Genomic DNA, 18,895 nt, shown 5'->3' on the forward strand with positions numbered 1-18,895 from the left:
CCGAGGCCGAGTGACCTCTCCTGCCCGCCTCACTCCTGGGTCCTTGGACACTTCTCATCTCTGCCGGTACTTTCCTTCAATACGGCGGAGATAATGAACGGTACCTATGTCCCCGGAGCCTGTACGGATTCGCGGGCACGAATGCCGTCGTCATTATGGCACCTAAAATGCAGCAGGCCAAGCTGGGAGCCCCGACGGCCGGCGGCTGCCTGCACGCGCCCTGAGCGGATCCCGGTGTGGGCTGGAAAGACGCTCGACCCGCGACTGCGCAGACTCCGCGGACGGAGGGCGGGGCCTGTGGGAAGACCGCCGGGCCGCAGGTGGCACTTGCGGGGAGGCCGTCTGCGCAGGCTCTGCGGGCGAGGGGCGTGGCTCGGTCGGGGGCGGGGCTGTCAGGCGGGGCCGGCGTGCGCGCAGACTCCGTCAGCAGGGGGGGCGGGGTCCGCCGGGAGGTGCCGGCGTCCGCGCAGGCTCCGCGGGCGGGGGCGGAGCCGCCTGCGCGGGGGCGGGCTTCGCGACGGCGGCGGGGCTGACGTGGAGGGTCCGGGTTAGCGGGCGCGGCGAACTGCGGGATTGGGGAGCGACGGGCCGGGCCGGGCCCTGTGGCCCGAAGCGGCGGCGGCGGTATAAAGCCGGCGACAGGGAGCATGTAATGTCGGAATGCGGAGGCCGCGGCGGCGGCAACAGCAGCAGCAGCAGCGACGACGCCGAGGACGAGGGTGGCGGCGGCGGCGGCGGCTCCGCGGGCTCCGGCTCCTTCAGCCCGGCCCCGGCCGGAGCGTCCTCGGCGGGCCGGCTCCGCCGCGGGCTGCGCGGCGCCTCCCTCATGGCGCGCCGGCGGCCCGAGCTGCTCTGCGGGGCCGTGGCGCTCGGCTGCGCGCTGCTCGTCGCCCTCAAGTTTACCTGCAGGTGAGGCGGCCCCGCGTCCCCGGGGCCCCGGCCCGGCGGCGGCGCAGGACCCGCTCCGGGCCCGCAGGGTCGGGGGTCGTCGCGGCCTTCGCGTGCAGCGACGGGCTCGACTCTCCCCAGCCTGCAGCCGAGCCCGCCAGCCACCGGGAGAGGTTTTCGGGCGCTGCCCGGGGCCCCTTCCTCCCGTTTTAGCAGCGAGGGAAGTGCGCCAGCTTCTGAGCCGCTCGTCACCTGTTGGGGTTTCTTGGGGGTGCACCTGTCACTTCTGCCCAGGCTCTAGGGCCCTCATTTAACACGCATTTTGTTGCCCTTGTGCGTCGAGTGTGATGATTCACAGCTGTTGGAGCCCTTCGAGAATTCGTGCATCCATCGATCTAAAGATTATTTATCCACACGTGCCGTGCGGGGAGCGCTCATCCGGGGGAGCGTTGACGATAAAAAAATAACACTCTCCTTTCCAGTGGGTGGGACAGGCAGAAAACAACTTCATGTCATTTTGAAGGACTTGTGGAAGTGCTGTGCAGGCAATAATAGAAGGGATACGAGGGTGGGGCAGATTGGCCTTCGCGATGGAGCGACCAGGAAGCTCTTACAGGAAGGAGGAAGGGGCCAGCATTGCGAAGATTTGGGGGAAGAGTGTCGGAGGTAGAGGGAGGGCAAGTGCAAAGCGTGGGCAAGCTGGTGTTTTCCTGGAACTGGAAGGAAAGCCCTAGTAGGCTGGAGCACAGTGAACAGGAAAAATTAAAAGTTTACGTGCTGCTTTTGGGGGAAGGGACGCAGGTACAAATGTTAATTCAAATTTCAGGAGCGTTGGGGACGTCTGGGTGGCTCAGTCAGTTAAGTATCTGCTTTCGGCTCAAGTCATGACCTCAGGGTTCCTGATTCCTGAGTTCCAGCCCAACATCCGTTCTGACAGCGCAGAGCCTGCTTGGGATTCTCTGTCCCTTTCTCAACCCTCCCCTGCTTGGGCACTCGCTCGCTCTCAAAAAAGTAAACTTAAAAAAATAAAATAAGACAAATTTCAGGAGTACTTTTGGTCTCCCAAGTCTTCAGTATTATCTCCCGGGACTTCCATTGTAGAAGTCTCGGTTGCAACTGACTGGCATATTAGCTAAGAGGAAGATTTCCCCTTGGAGCATTTGTACTGAGTATGTTCTGCATAGTATGTGGCCCCCGTTGTCAGAGAGGCGTCAGAGGCTTGGGAATTTTAGTGGAAAGAGAACAGATTATAACCGCCCTTGAACATTTGCCAAGTGCCAGGTGCTATGCTGCCCGCTGGGCGAAGGGGGCTGTCCTGTCCATGTTAGTGCCCAGCAGTAGCCTGGCTTGTAGCTACTAAATGCCAGTAGCACGCAGCCCTAGATATGATAACCGGCACTGTCTCCAGACGTTGCCAAGTGTCCCCTGGGGAACAAAATTGCCTTCTCGAGAACTGTAGCGAACATCAGTGCATGTATTCATTCAACGCATAATCTGAGAGCCTGGTCTGGACCCTTTAAATCTCAATCCCCAGTAAAGCCTGGGTATATTTTTATGCTTCCAACTGATAGATGAAGAAATTGAGCTTTGGTCGGGTTACAGCCTTGCCCCAAATCACACCCCCCCCCCCCCCATTAAGTGGCTGATCTGGAATTTGAATCCTTCGTTGTCAGTGCTAGGCTCTTAACCTTGCTCTTCATCACAAGCTGCGCAAAGGAAAATGGATGAAGTATTTTATATCGTGAAGTTACAAGGTGTCACATGGGTTCAAAGCAGGAAGAGAGGTTCCCCCCTCTCCATGGTGGGAAGCTTACTGCTTGTTCATCTGTAGAAATAATGCTTAGTGCTTGTTCTGAAAGAACCTGACTTTAAATGGCTAAGAAGGTCCTTTGAGATTTGGGAAGCAGGAATTGTGTAAATCGAGTTACTGGAGCAGGCAGAGCAAGGTCCCTTCCTGCTTCAGGCTAGGAGGGAGCCGGTGAATGGCTGCCTGCCTGTCCAGCTTTGCTCTGCTGCTGGCAAATCTGGACCGTCATTCAGTAGGCTGAGATTGATTTTGGAGAGTCTCGTTTGATTGAAGGGTGTCATCATCTATTATATACACCAACATGTCTGGTCCCCTTTTTCTATTTTACTTTTAAGATTTTTGCATTAATGAAGACAGAGGTTTCCGGGAGAGTAGGACTTTAAAAAAAATTATTTTCATTAATAGCTCCAGGCTTAAGATCAGTGACAGCCGTTGTCAGTATTGGTGGCTTAGCTGAGGTCAAACCAGATCACATAGAAAAGGTTGATTTAAGGGCGCTTGGGTGTCCCAGTCAGTTGAGCGTCCGACTTTGGCTCAGGTCATGATCTCACAGTTTGTGAGCTGGAGACTCACATTGGGCTTGCCCCTGTCCGCGCGGAGCCTGCTTGGGATTCTCTGTACCCCTCTTTCTCTGTCCCTTGCTCGCTGTCTTTCTCAACGTTAAAAAAAAAAAAAAAAAAAGGTTGGGCGTTGAAACACAATAATTGTGCATTTTGGGGGGCCTTAAATCTTTTTTTTTTTTTTTTAAGAGGAAGAGAGAGAACACACTTGAACAGGGGAGAGGGGCAGAGAGAGAGAGAGAGAGAGAAAGAATCTTAAGCAGGCTCCACCCCGTGACCCTGGGATCATGACCTGAGCTGAAACCAAGAATCAGATTCTCAAACCAACTGAGCCCCCTAGGCGCCCCTTTAATCTTTATTTCCCTGCCTTTCTCTGCAGTGGATCTCCATAGCTTCATCCTGCTCTCTTTCCTTTCACCCTGGTTTTGGAGGGAAAAAAGTTGTGTGTCTGTATCTATATATGTACTTGTACGTATATTCATTTTGCTTTTCGCATTTTCTAATTTCAAAGCTGCTTCAGATCCTCTTTGGATGGAGGTGTAGGGGTGTGTGCATTTCTTATAAAACTTGTGAGCTGCAGCCTGCCTGTTTTGTTTGTAAGCAGCTCTGGAGTCTTTTGTACCTGAGACTACTTACTAGCCTTCAAAGCTGCAGGAAATCTTTGATCTAGATACAGTGTCTCAAAAGTATGTAGCGAACTTAAGAGTTAAATGGAAGCTTGTCAACCTTTCTGGTGGAGCATAGGCAGATGTTTCTCTTCCCTGGTTAATGTTTCCCTTTTGATGGGCCACGTGTTTACCTGGCTGACTTAGTCTAGGACCTGCTCTGAGCATGCGGGGCAGTAATACTGAGTTCGTCAGTGCCCTTTGTCTGGCTGTCACAGGGCTGTCACAGACCTACGTTTTTCCTCAGATTGCGTCATTTCACACTCTGCACCCAGTTTGAATAGTAGAAAAGGACTTCCAAGGAGGGGAACTAGGGGGCTTTTAATAATGTGTCACGCACAGGGCCTCCGTCATCTCTTTGCATGACTGCCTGTCATTCGGGTCTCAGCTTAAAAGATGCCCTGTCACCTGCCAAATCACCCTGTTCCATTTTCCACGCAGCCGTGATCTTTTTGTGTGTTGCTTACGTGTTTGGTTGTCGGCCCGTCTCCTTCCTCGAGAAAGTAAGTCCCTTGAGGACGTTATTACGCCCTCTGCTATAGCCTTGGTACCTGTAGTGCAGTTTCTGAAGCATAAACAACATGTGCTTGATGAGCATTTTTTGAATTACTGTGTAAGTGACCGAGTTTTTCAGGTTATAAAGACATTTTGCCTAAGCTCCCTGACTGCTGGGTTGAAACGTTAGTTTGAGTGAGTAAATAGGGGATTTGCTCTTTGGTACTACCACTCCTTTAGGAGATAGTTTTTGGCTAAAATAGGGAAGTAGTAATTTTAAATCTGTCTTCTTAATTCAGGAAGCTAACACCTTCTCGATGCAGAGGAAGGTGTGGGTTCCTTCCCTTGTGCTATATGACCCAAGACTCTTACAGGAGTCTGGGTCTTGGGTGTTGACACTTTCTATTTTGGTTCTAAATACTTGTCTGTCTGCTGCATGTCTCAGAGCTGGCAGCGCTCCCCTCCTCGTTCTTCCTTCCTGCTCCTCTGCTGTGTTCTGAGAAACCGGATCATCAGGTTCATTTGGACACATCTGTGAAGTTAGAACATAAGGATGTGGCCCTTAGGATCGTCCCTAGTAAAACACATGGGCCTCTGGTACTTGGGTTCTGAGTGTTCTTCATAATGTCTATCTGTATGGGTTTATATTTAATTTCCTTTTGTGTATGTTCAGGTGAGGTGAGTAGGGTAGGTTTGTTCATTTCACAAATTATTGAACTTCAGAGTACCAGGCGCTATAAATCGTGAGGATCTGCCAGTGGAAAAGATAGGGTTCTTGCCCTCATGCAGTTAATGAGTAGATAAATAATCGGCAAAAGAAGTCAGTTACTGATTGTGGTGAGGGGTATAAAGACAACGAATAGGGAGCCGAGAGAAGAAGTCAGGTCTCCCGCTTCAGTTGTCAGAGCAAGCCTTGCTGACGAGGGGGCACAGCGGCCAAGCTTTTTTCCTCATCAGCTTCATTTTGGTGTATGTTACACTCCGTGGAATTACACATGTGACACGTACGGGTTGATGACATAAGTTTAACCACCTCCATGCTTTCAGTTGAGATGCATAAGATTTCCTTCTCCCCAGAAAGTGTCCTTTCTGGAAACGTATAAATGCATTAATGTTGTTTGTATCCTTTAGTGTCTTGCTTCTTTCATTTGGTGTACTTATTTTGAGACTCATCCAATTATAGTATGTTTCAGTTCTTTTTTTTTTTTTTTCTTTTTAAGTTTTGCTTATTTATTTTTTAGAGAGAGAGCGTGTGTGTGCACGTGTGTGTGAGGGAGAGAACCCCAAGCAGTCTCTGCACTGTCACTCTGGAGCCGGATGCATCGGCCTCGAACCCACAAACTGTGATATCATGGCCTGAGCTGAAGTTGGACACAACCACCTGAGCCACCCAGGGGCCCCTGTTACAGTTCTTTTATTGCTGAGTAACATTTGATTGTAAGAATATACCTAGTTTTGGTCTCTTACCTAATGAGTTACTCCAGCTTCCTTATGCATACTATTTAGATAATTTATCTTTTCCCATCCTTATACTTTCACCCTTTGAATTTATGTTTAAAATGTGTGTCTTTTAGATAGCTTACGGTGGGTCTTGCTTCATTATCCAGTCTGGCATTCTCTTCCTCTTAACTGGATGGTTTAGTCCTTTTATGTTTAATGTAATGATTGATATCGTTGGAAGTAAGTCTACTTTCTGGCTATTTGTTTTCCATTTTTGTTCGTTTCTTGATCCTTCTGCGTTTTGGGTTGAGTATTTTCTCGGGTCCCATTTTTATTCTGTGGGTTTCTTGGCTACACCATTATGGTTTTATGCCATGTTAGGGCAGATGTGTGAACAGCTCAAGGTGTTCATAGGCTCCTTTCACATGGTGGGATATGCAGCTTCAGCCAAGACCGTTTTGTCTTGATGGGAAAAGTAGTGGCAGCTCTGTGACTTCAGATCACTCAGTTTTTCCTGTCTCCTCTTGATCTCTCCCTTTTGAGAACCTCAGGGATTCAGGAAGCCTGGTGTCCAGTTAAAATGGGCTTTTACTTTGTTGTTCATCATTACTAGCCTTGGGATCATGATACTGTGGTGGCTCAGTCAGTTAAGTGTTTGACTTCAGCTCAGGTCATGATCATCGTGGTTTGTGAGTTCAGGCCCCGCGTCGGGCTCTATGCTGACAGCTTGGAGCCTGGAGCCTGCTTCAGATTCTGTGTCTCCCTCTCTCTCTCTGCCCCTCCCCCACTCACCCTCTGTCTCTCTCAAGAATAAATAAGCATTAAATAAAAAAAATTTTTTAAGTTACTTTACCAGAAAAGTGGGTTTATTCAGGAACAGCAGAGAATTGTAATCTGGGACATACAAGCTGTGGCAAGCCATAGGCAAGTCCCACATACAAAGGAGAGGAACATTATTTTATGGAGAAGGAGGAAATTGGGAGGGGTTGTTGTGAATGAAAGTAAATTGGAGAGAAGCAAGAGTTCAGGGGGATGACAGTTTTTCATTGGCTCATCGCTGATGAAGTGGTCAGTTTTGGGTAGGAGGTGTTCTATCTTTTCCTCTTGGGGCCCCTGTTTCTTTTCCTGTTGAGGATTCTCCTGTTGGAGTCTGTAATTGATCATTTTCCCTGTAATTGACCTGGAGAGGTGCTGGCTCCCCCCATCTGGCCCCCCCAACTCCATTATAGTGATGCTTCCCAATATGTATTACTTCTGCCAGAATGCCCTGGATAAGTACAGGCCAACTCCAGCTAAGAAACTTAATGTCTTCTCGAAGTTCAGTTGATGTAAGAATTTGCCATACAAATCTTAGTAGCGGTAGCCCGCGTGTGCTCCCTCCCCTTAGTTCTGAGCCAGCTCGCTGGTTGCTCTGACGTTGTGGCTCCTGCCACAGAGAGCCGAGGATGGAGTGTTTGGGGTGTGGGAGGGAAGAATATAGGTTATTCCAAGACATCCTCCTTGTCTGCTGCCTTTCCATCCCACATCTGGGGAGACAATATTAGAAAGGTGTTTTCAGCTTATTGTTTATGTCTTGCTTGCTTTCTCTCAGCTAAATATCGCCTTAGCACAGAATATTTTTTACTCCAGGACAATGTTTTGGGAACTCCTTTTCCTTATGCCAGAGATTTGTCTTTTAAGCTCTGTTCTCCTTCCACACGAAGCTGTCCTCAGAAGAAGATAAACTTAGCGATCTTGTCTGTGTTTGCTCTTTTTTAGTCGAGCAAAAGATGTGATAATACCAGCAAAGCCACCTGTCAGCTTTTTCTCCTCGAGGTCTCCGGTTCTTGACCTCTTCCAGGGGCAGCTGGACTACGCAGAGCACGTTCGCCGGGATTCAGAGGTGGTGCTGCTGTTTTTCTACGCTCCGTGGTGTGGACAGTCCATTGCTGCCAGGTCAGAGATTGAGCAAGCAGCGAGTCAGCTGTCGGACCAGGTAATGCTGACGTTGAACCCGAGAATTGAATCGAGTGACCGTGTGCTGGGCGGGTCATTCCCAGAGATGCACACGTTGCCCCGCTAGCTGAGTTAGCCCGGGTGAAGGCCCGGAGCCTCGCTTCATCCATCGTGAAGGCTTCTGTAAAGAAACAGGATCTCTGGCTGGGAGGGTCATAGGTGGGTAGCGGCTGGAGAGGAAGCCGAAGGTGCATTTCCCTGTAGCACAGCTCAGTGCTCACCGAAGAGGCCCATGCTGTTTGGTTTCAGTGCTGGGAGACGTAGTTGACTTTCCTTTTGGTATTTGATTAGTTGTTTACCGTAAGACACATTTATGTGTCACGAGTACTACGTAGCAGTATTTAAAAATACTTGAAAGAAAATAAAAATACTTGGACCAGAGAGCCATATGCAACAGATACTTAATGAAGGTCACCTTTGTGCTAGACACGAGGGATATATGGGCCCGTGAGTCCTCTTTGTGGCAGTGGTTTTCAACTCAGTGGGTCCCCGTTGCCATTTATGCAACAAGTATTTTGTGATGTGCCATTTTCTGTCCTGAAAAGGAATTCGTAGGTGATAAAATTTCCCTACACATATGATTTCAAGATACTCAATCCAATACACTAATTACCGCATAAAGGTGGGGGAGACCAAAATAATGTATAACTAGACCATGTGTGTTTCCGTATGTAAATGCTCAGGCAAAGTAGTTTCTGTGCCTTTATGTGGAACGACTGCGGATGGGCGATTGGAAATGCAGACTCATAAAGGTGTGGTGTGTCAGAAACTCAGTTACTGGAGGGGCTCTGCTTACAGTGATTCGAGTTTCCTAAGTGGTGAACAACTCTTGATAAAGTCCGGAACCAGTCTTTTCTGCCCTGTATTCATATAGGCGTTGCCTTCTGGAGAAATTCGGTGAATACAAAAGCCATGATGTGGCTTCACATATAGAAAGGAGTTCGGTCCTAGGCTTGAGTGATAAACGGGTTTTCCCCCCACATCGTTTGGACATTTAAAGCTGCTCCGGGATGACGCAACATCATCCCAGACGTACCCCTAGGGCAACCCCTGCCCACACATGCCCTGCAGCGTCTGGGTCATTGCAGCCCCTGCCCACACATGCCCTGCAGCATCTGGGTCATTGCAGCCCCTGCCCACACATGCCCTGCAGCATCTGGGTCATTGCAGCCCCTGCCCACACATGCCCTGCAGCATCTGGGTCATTGCAGCCCCTGCCCACACATGCCCTGCAGCATCTGGGTCATTGCAACAAGCCAGAAAGCGAGCCTCCCACAGATTTCTGAGAGGCGGCTGCTGAGAACCACTGATCTGAGGTAACTCATGCAGGCAGCTGGGGTCCCAAGTTTCTTTGGAACTCTGGGTTGGTTCTTCTTAGTAACAATGTTATAAATGCTGGTGAGGCTTTTTGCCCGACCTGGCAAAGCCTTTCAAACCGTTATATGTATCCCTGAATGTGGTGCAAAGCACTGTTTAAATCTAGCTCTTCATTATACCTCTGTTTCCAATGACATGGATTCTCAGGGGTGTGATTCTGTGCTCTGACTTGGGACCCAGGGGATCAGTCAATTCCCTGTGCTCCCTTTACTCTCCTCCCCCTTGAAAAATGGCTAGTAAGAGCTGCACCTGGCTGGCTCAGTTGGCAAAGCAAGTGACTCTTATTCTTAGGGTCATGAGTTCAAGCCCCACATTGGGCAGTAGAGCCTACTTCAAAAAAAAAAAAAAAAAATGCAAATAACCTGGTAGACCCTTCCAGGGAGGAAACAGGAACTCCACTGGAGCCCTGGGAGGCAGGCGTTCCCCAGGCCTTCCCCCAAGTTTTCTGATATTAGAGAACGTGTGGGGAACACGGGCAGCATGTACTGTGTTCCGGGGTGTCGGTTATTTGCCGTCGAACCGTCCTTCCGAGTGACGGTGGGCACGGCGTTCTGGTGTGCCGGGCTCTGTGCTTTCTCCCGGCAGCTCTGGGGCTGGCACTCACGTCCCTGTTGTCGGAAGCGGGACCTCACACCTCCACGGTGGCCCGCTCAGCTAGAGATCACGTGACGAGTGGTGGAGTGATGGTGCCATCCACAACTAATGGGCACTGCTTTTTTCACATTTTTTTCTTCCAGCTCCTTCCAAATGGAGAGCTTAGGTTATTCTGTGTTCTCACTAGGGAGAAGGAGGGGGTTTATTCTTGGAAACAGGCAAAAAATCTTTTAAGCCCTACCGCTTAGTAAAATTAGCAAATGTGGTAGAGTGTGCCCTATTTTTGAGTAAAAGAGTGAGATGTCCCCTTAAGTAAAGATTTTGTTGCTTTTCTTTTTCGTAAATGGCTCCATAGAGCCTCTACAGAGTTTAGAGCAATACTGCTAGTTACTAAGTACAAGGAAGGCATTTGAAAGTGATTTTTCATTTGTAGTTTTCATATTTTTTCAATGTTCTTATGAAAATTTCTTCACGTAGCAAAGATGAAGGAGTTTATATATACCTGCCACGAGAGTTTTGCTATTCACATTTTATTGTGCTTGTTTTATCATGTATTTATTCATCTTATTATTCCTCTAGTCAGTGGTTCTCAACTGGAGGAAGTTTTCTCCCCCAGAGAACCGTGAGCAGGGTTTGGGGCCATTTTTGGTTACCGCTGCTCTGGAGGGGGAGCTGCTGGCCTGGGGTGGGTAGAGGCCAGGTTACTCCCGGACATGGCGCCCCCAGCGTGGGGGACAGCCCCACACAACAGAAATGCACGTAACACAGACCCTCCTAATGACAGAAGGCCAAAATAGCTGTAGTGCAAAAGCTGAGAAACTCTGCTCTAATCTATTAACTCATCTTGGTTTGGGGACGTTTCAAAGTAGATTGGAGATTTAAATACTGCAGCATCTACCTATAAATATGTATTTAATTCATACTTTTGCTGTGTAATATTCCATTTCAGAGCATGCCTTAATCATCTGTTATCCTTATTCGTGTTTAATATAGTCATTAATAACGGTCCTTTGGCTTTAGCGATGTTTTATTTGCAGGTTTTTTTTTTTTTTTTTTCCTTCTCATACCCTCAGTTTGACTATCAAAAGACCTGTCTTTCTTTCTACTGAGTTTTAGTGTAATGCTTGCTCATTCACTTTAGAATTCAAAGCACATCCAGGCTCCTGGGTGGCTCAGTCAGCTAAGCGTCCGACTTCGGCCCAGGTTATGATCTCAAGGCTTGTGAGTTTGAGCCCCGTGTCCAGCGCTGTGCTGACAGCTCAGAGCCTGGAGCCTGCTTCGGATTCTGTCTCCCTCCTTCCCTCGCTCACCTTCTGTCTCTCTCTGTCTCTCCCTCTCTCAATAATAAACATGAAAAATGTTTTTTAGGTTTCAAATGAAACCATTTCCCTCTTGGGCTAAACTATAAAATGCTACTAAAATGCTAGTGTCCTAGCTAGACACGTAGAGGAGGGTCTTTCTTTTTAATTGCAGAGGTAAATGATGATCTTCTTTGAATACTCGAAATAATTTTTTTTTGTACTTTGTGTTTCAGAGAGGAATAGTTCCATTTCTATAATTTTATCTTTAAAATCTTGGTAATTTTTCAGTTGTTATTCATAGTCACTTGAAACCTTTTTTGGCTCTGCAGGTGTTGTTTGTGGCAATTAACTGTTGGTGGAACCAGGGGAAATGCAGAAGACAGAAGCATTTCTTTCATTTCCCTGTAATACATCTGTATCATCGGAGGTAAGAACTGTTAGCTAGTCTTCAGATTTTGATTTTTAATTCCAATTAAGTTCCAAAGCAAATTCTTTTTTCTGTTTAAAAGGATTAGATATTCACTGTGGAGAATTGAGAAAATACAGAGAAGCAAAACTACATCAGTTAAAGGGTCTGGATATTTTATCAACCTTACATAATCTCTGTGTTTTGATTTATATCTTCTTGTGACTCTACATACCCACCCTCTTTTTTTTTTTTAATAAAAAAAAAAGGGGGGGTCATGTAGTGATAGTATTTTCTAAACTGCTTTTTCGTGCTTTTGTGAAAATCTTGTCATGCCATTACATAGTCTGCAGCATTGTTTTTGATAATTCTGGCACCCCATTGTGTGGCTGTATATTGCGGATAACCTACAAGTATTTTATTGTGTGAGAATACGCAGAAGTCCTTAACCCTGCTACATGGCAACATAGCATAGTCAGGAGGGAGTCGTAGCACCTTTTCAACTGGGACGAAAATTACTACGAGTCCACAATCCTGTGCCCATAATACTGAAACCCAGAGAGCTTTGAAACCCTAAAAGGTTTTCGTAAATTTTGTCCCCCAGTGCATTCATCTAGCCCGAAGTAACAAGAGGCTGCCTTTAGTCTGTATCCCACTTAGGGAGTCAGTTTATTATGCTGCACAAATACTGGTATTTGAGTTTGGAGTACTGCCCAGACCTTGCTGTGTGTGTTAAATAATGTCTGAAATCTGACTTGAAGAAGTTTGAAGAAAGGGGACGGCTTCAGTGTAATTGGCTTGAAGTTTGTTAATGAAGGTAAAATGGGCACGGAAGCTTTCATTAGTAAGAGCTTTACTTTTTATGCTGCATTTTTCCCTCCTCTGTCTGAACTTCTTGGGTTTCCGTCAGTGGGGATTTATGACAGACATCATCAAAGTATCACTTGCGGACTGTCATGCTCCATCACACTTCACGTTTCCAGTACAAAATGTTGTGTGTCTCATAGAACTGTTTGTTAGGAGCTGGTAAATAATACTTGAGCAAAAATGCACTTTTTTACCCCGTCTCCACCTTCAAAGTCTATTCTAGATAGAAGAACCCTTCTCATATCGTAATGTTAGATTTGAAGATGTAAAAGCTCTGTGCTCTGTAATGGGATCAATAAGTTTGCCCTGCGAAGGTCCCTGCATTTCTTTTTCGGGGGGCTAGGAAATAGGGCACAGATGCCTAGCGAGGAGGATAGGCCTTGCAACTCTAGGTAAGCACGCCAGCTGCCCAGAGGTCGGCTTAGCTTGATGTGATATTGCAGTCAGGAGAGTTCCCTTGAACACAGTGCAAAATACCATTTTGGGCTGTATGGCTGTGCAGTATATCGTCTCACCCTGTTTTCTTAGATTTATAGAAAGAGTGCAAGGCCACGCAGAGAACCTTAGGAGCATCTAGTCCAGCCTTCTCATTTTCCTGATGAGGGATTTGAGGTTTCTGCTGCCCTCGAGGTGTGGCCCCTCCTCTTTGCCTGTTGAGTGTTACTTATTTAAATTAGTTCAGACCTCGTCCTACGCATTTCAGTATCCACCGTTCCCAGTGTACCTGAAACAGAAGAAAGCGCTCAGGCACAGAAATACCTAAAAAGCCCTCTGTTTTATACGTAACGCATGTGAACGAATGCGTTTCTTCACCCAAGCTCTCTCGTGACCAGTCAGTAGACTTGAGATTGTTTTGGTTAATAGCGCTTGCACACGTGGCACTTAGGCCCCATCACTGGGCAGGACGTTGCAGTTTGTATTTTTGTTGTTGCTGTTTTTGTAACGGCTAAACTAGTGTCGCAGTAGCTGCTTGAAGAAATTAGTAGACTTTCTGTTTTGCTTAAGTGGATTTCATTTTTTGGCGTGTGTTGATACCATTGAGGAGGAAAGTTTTTTAAAGGCTCTGAATCAGGGAGTCGTTTCTTAAAACACTCTCCCCAAGGCCCTGCAGCCCTGGACCAGCTTGTCCTGTGGTCGTGGCAGTGATGGCGTGTTGGTAAAATGCACTGTGTGTCCTGCATTCCGAGGTTCCTCCGCTTTCCCAAGTCACTGGGATCCTTATAGCAACACTCCTGGAGCCTGTTTGCCTGAGTAGATGAGGTTTCCAGGTTTTTGGCCCCTTTTTGCGGAAGAAAGTAAACTATCAGATGCTTTTTCGATTTCTTCCTTTAAATTAAGCATTGTTGGCAGCCGATGGGGTCGTGGCGGTGGTAATTTTTGAACTTAAGTTAGTTACAAGTCTTGAATTGACAGAACTGTTAACTCTGTCTCCCAGCTGTGCATGTAGAATGCTGTTTTTACCTTTTTCATGCTAACATTCTTTTGTTTGGCCTCATCTTTTGCAGTACACACTGAGGACTTGTGGTCATCGCATCACATTATGTGTGTGTGTTCATTTACATAACCATTTACTATTGGGATCTCACAGCATTTATGTAATTCTTGACTGTTTATTGCTGCAATGGACAGGAAGCATAATGTCAGTTTCTGTGTGGACAGAAGAATGGTTATGGAGTTGTTGAATTTCACCTGACTCCACTTCCCCGCCACATACCCTTCAGTTATATTTGAGGAATGTCTGTCTTGTGCAAGATTGAAGAAAGCCATGTGAGGACTCTGATTAGCTTAGAAGGATAACTGAATGTTGGTATTATTGCTTAGCAATGCGAAATCCAGTTCCTGGGCATCCCTCAGCACAGCTGGAAAGGAAAATAAGACCATTTTTGCAGGTCCCTGGCTTTGTCCCTTCACATAATCTTATTTTGTTGCAATAAAACTTTAAATAGGTTTAAGGTGATTTAGTGATCCCTTGTGTAAGTGCCTGTGGGAATATTTAATAAGTACATTTTAGTAGGTCAAGGGCCAAGTGCGTACCTTGTTTCTTATTTAAGAGTGATGTGTATGGGGTGCCTGGGTGGTTCATTCGATTGAGCCTCTGACTTGCGCTCGGCTCTTGACGTCATGGCTCATGGGCTCAAGCCCCACGTCGGGCTCTGTGCTGACGGCTCAGAGCCCGGAGCCTGCTTTGGATTCTCTTGTCTCCCTCTGTCTCTGCCCCTCCCCCACTCATGCTCTCGCGCTCTCTCTGTCTCTCTCTTTCTCTCAAAAATAAGTAAACGATAAAAAAACATAAGAGTGATGTGTAAAAGTAAATTCTGCTTGTTGAATTACGTACTTAAGATCCTGGAATCCTGTAGCAGTTTTGGTCACTTTCCAGGATTGCCTCTCTGTCTGGTTTTGTTTTTTTAAAGAAATATTGTTTGGGGATTTTTTTTTTTTTTTTTTCTTTTCTAGAGGCTAGAAGGAATGAATGTTCTTTGCTTTGAAATTCCATTTGCGGTTGAATTAAGCTCATAGAAGGGCAGTGGCTGTTTGTACCTCTCCTCACATGAAATGCTTAGTTGGCCCTCCTTTCACCTGCTGGGACACAGAAGGCTACTTCCCTGTGAAGCAGTCAGGGATCCTAAAGCGAGACATTTTCGTTTTGTGGTGTTGATGATTTCAGTTACACGTAACAGGTCTAATGCATGGTGTATTATTTTTATTTGTTATTTTTTTTTATTTTTTTGGTACTAGTTTTGGACCAGTCGAATACAAAGGCCCCATGAGTGCTGTTTACATTGAGAAGTTTGTCCGCCGGGTGATGAAACCACTTCTCTACATCCCATCTCAATCAGAGTTACTAGATTTTCTCTCAAACTACGAGGTACTTGTCTTTCATATCTCCTCCCGTCCCCAAGGCTTCGCCGGGTGGTGTTGGATTGTGTACACTAGAAGGGTTTTTTATACCTCCTGATTTGCAGCATTGAAAAGATCGCATTATAGATAAGCTCCGCTTAAATGCTTTTTGAGATACTTGATTATAGGGATGGTTTGGCCAAGTGAGTTTTAAGGGAATAGAACACTTGTAAAACCTTGTGAATTTTTCATTTGGGAATTTCCAGCAATTTTCAATTTGTCTTGTGATGAACTTAGAGGATATAAGAATTAAATTACAATTTTTATGCACTGCAAATGTCTAAACATTTTATTTGACTCTCATGGCATGTTACTGTGAACTCCTTGTTTTTCTGTGTTAGTTGTAGTTTAGCTTTAAAAAAACCTAGGAATGTGTGCCTTTCTGTTTTATAAAGTGCATAACTGTTTCAAGGCCTTGTTAACAGAAAGTTTCCTAACATGGTTCTCTGCTGCTTTCCCATTGCCAGCTTCATCCCGTGGTAAATCACTTTCGTAGGATCTTCAGTGTGTGTTCAGGACAGCTTATTATTTCAGAGGCCAGTACAAAGCTTAAAATAATCTCAGTAGATTATAAGAATAGTTCCACAAAAATATTCACTGGAACAAGTGTAAATCACATTTGGGTGTAGAAAGTAAAAATGATCCTTAGGTACAACAAAATCAGGACCATAAGTACCTGAGCGATAAACCCTATGAACCCAGACCTCACTGAGGGATTTACTAATTGTGATTGGGTTGGATTTTACCTTTTGCGTTAGGGAGGTTTTCTGTAGACTGGACATGAATTTCTTTTACTGGGACCTCACAGCTTTTTCAGTCAAGTTAGCAACACTCTTTGATGTGTTGTTAACTGTGGGTAGATTTCCTGGGCGGTGGTGTTAATATCTAGGTACTGAGCCTGTAAGTTCCCAGATGTGAATTAGTGCGAATGTGCCCTTGACCTTACGTGGAGACTGGATAGATTTTTACGCCCTTCGTGGGCTTGGCTCTCGTTCTTCCCAGGCACGCTGGTGGGCGGGAACCATACTGGGAGGCAGGGCACCTGGGCCTAGTCCTTTGGTGTAACAAGGACAATTAGGTGTAAGAATTGTGTGGGAAGTGGGTTTTCATGTAGATTTGCAGTGGATGACAGAGGCACGGAGGCAGTACAGCCAAATGGTGACTTAGGACACCGAGCTCTGTCACTTGTTAGCTATGTGGCCTGTGGGCTACTTAACTTCTTTAAGTCTCCATGTTTTCATCTATAAACCGGAATTACGTAAGACATGTAAATGCCTAGTGGATGTAGTCCCAAGAAACGAAAATTTAGCAGTAGAAATGACATCATGGAAAAATCCTGGATATTCAGCACTATCGAGAGAACCCCCCACGTGCATAGTAGTTGCTGGAACTCCCTACTTACGTAAGAAATCTTTTGTGTGCAGGGGCAAAGAGGTTTTCCTTCAGGTAGGCTCTGTAGGGATTTTACAGAACACAACCTTCTTTTTTTTCTTTACATTTTCATTCAGTCTCTCCTCACAAGTAAAGCAGAATGCCAGAGGAGCTGTGGCGCGCGCACACACACACACACACACACACACACACAAAATAGGGAAAAAGTTGATATCATTTAGCCTTGTAATAAGAGCACCAAGAGGCGGCTTCATTATCTTCAAATGCCCTGTTGGAGATTTGTATCCGGAGAGTTCTGAGCCAGTTCTTAGCAGGGATCGCATGATAAGGAGGGATTGCTAGAGGCCTGCGTTGTAGCCCTGACGTTTGCGGTCTCTGATTTCTGAGTTTTACGCAGATTTTTCATCTACCCAGATTTCCCATCTCTGAGTTAAGTGAATTGGCTCAGATAATCCCTCTGGTCTTGGCCAGGTGAAGTTTAGAGGCTGGAAAGAGGCAGGCAGAAGAAGGTTCACCCATTATTGGTTGGGAAGTATTTTTCAGACCATGCCTCTGGACATCTGTATCAGTGTTCTTTCTCATCTTGTTTTATTTATTACCTCTCTAATGTCTCTGTGGTTGGCTCTGCAGGAGAGAGACAAGTCCCTCATAGTGACAGCAGCAAGGCTGATTCCTTAACCTTGAGCCTCCGCGTTCTCTGAATCTGCTTTTCAGCATTGCTTTCAGAGATGACACTCCGAGTTTGACAGAGTCTATATCAGATGCACTGACGTGCCGGCGACATTACTCAAGGCTGTGTTCCGGCAGCCCACTTAGTTAGAATGATGTCCAACGATGATTACCCTGCCTTTCAAACAGGACCAGGATGGGGCCCTGTGTGGTTTCTGCTGGCCTTGAAAACGCTTCCTCCCGAAGTGGTAGATTGCTTTTATTGTGTTGGTCTCATCTTTGTCACTGGGCTGCTTCTCACTGAGGTGAAATTGTCTGGTTGGCAAGAGACAATATTTGATTAATGGTGGAAGAACTCGGGAGTCAGGCCCAGCACAGGGCTCGTGAAACCATTCAACTTGTGAGACGTACCAACACTGCGTAGGTGTGGTCTGGGTTTCATACGCGCTGTCTATAAGATAGCACAACGGCACAATTCTAGATCCAGAAATGAAGCCACTGTCATGGCTTTGAGAGTTGAGTAGAGAGAGGAAGGATACAGGGATTTTTGGAGGCCCCACTCCAGAGCACCATATACTTTTGGATGTTCCTCTCAGTTAAGGTTTCTCAACCTCAGCTTGATTGACGCTTGGAGTCAGGTGATTCTGTGTTTGGGGGTGGGGGCTATCCCATGATTTCCAGAATGTTTAGCAGCATTCTTGGCCTCCACCTATTAGATACCAGTAGCACTCCCTTCCCCCCTTAGCTGTGACAACCAAAAATAGCCAGGCATTGCTATATGTCCTCTGGGGTGGGGACAAATCGCCTCAGTTGAGAACCTCTGTTTTCAATTACTGTTTTTCCAAATAAGGCCTTCCATGTCTCACAGGTATTAGTAAAAACACATCTTTTTTTCATGTAGCACACAGAATGCCACCATCTGATTGTTCCAAGTTTATCCGCGTATAACAGGGCAGAGAGCATATGAAAATAAAGCAGTGCCTTGACTAGAAAATTCTGGAGTGTTATCTGTGGAAGATTAGAGACAGAAATTATATATATATATATATACCTATACATATATACGTATACACGTACACACACACATATATACATATGTATACATACATACACACATATGTATACATACATACATACGTATGTGTGTGTGTGTGTGTGTGTATGGTGTTTTTTTTGTTTTTTTAAATTTTAGAGCACACATGAGCAGGGAAGACAGGTGGGGGGCGGGGAGAGAGAATCTTTGATCAGGCTCCACGCTCAGTGCAGAGCCTGACACAGGGTCACTCTCATGACCTTGGGATCATCATTTGAGCCAAAATTGAGAGTCAGATGCCCAACCGACTAAGACACCCAGGCGCCCCAGGAATGACTTGTATTGTCATCAGTAGAGCTTTCGCTGATACTCGACCTTTTATTCACATTGTTGGTGCCCCTCCCCCAAAAGCATGCCTCCTAAATATCTTAAGGATCTTGCTAATTTAAAGAAATCTTAACTAACGAAAGATAATTTTATCAAAACCCTTATGTCCTAATTTATATTT

At 46.2% G+C, this 18,895-nt stretch overlaps 1 protein-coding gene across 2 annotated transcripts in view; it reads left to right on the forward strand.

The window, feature by feature from the left end:
* Positions 1–519: 519 nt before the first annotated feature.
* The window catches only part of TXNDC11 (thioredoxin domain containing 11), a 60,564-nt gene continuing 42,188 nt past the window's right edge, over positions 520–18,895 (forward strand). Inside the window, exons 1-4 of one of the 2 annotated variants that reach the window (XM_058710418.1) lie at positions 520–909; positions 7,614–7,830; positions 11,452–11,549; positions 15,132–15,261. In XM_058710418.1, coding sequence (XP_058566401.1) covers positions 653–909; positions 7,614–7,830; positions 11,452–11,549; positions 15,132–15,261 — 702 coding nt within the window. In that variant the 5' untranslated portion in view covers positions 520–652. Of the gene's footprint in view, positions 910–7,613; positions 7,831–11,451; positions 11,550–15,131; positions 15,262–18,895 lie in introns of those variants that run through there. The other variant, XM_058710419.1, reaches the window with a different exon arrangement.

Source organism: Neofelis nebulosa, chromosome 18, assembly GCF_028018385.1.
Source record: "Neofelis nebulosa isolate mNeoNeb1 chromosome 18, mNeoNeb1.pri, whole genome shotgun sequence".
In the NCBI taxonomy this organism is placed as follows: Eukaryota; Metazoa; Chordata; class Mammalia; order Carnivora; family Felidae; genus Neofelis; species Neofelis nebulosa.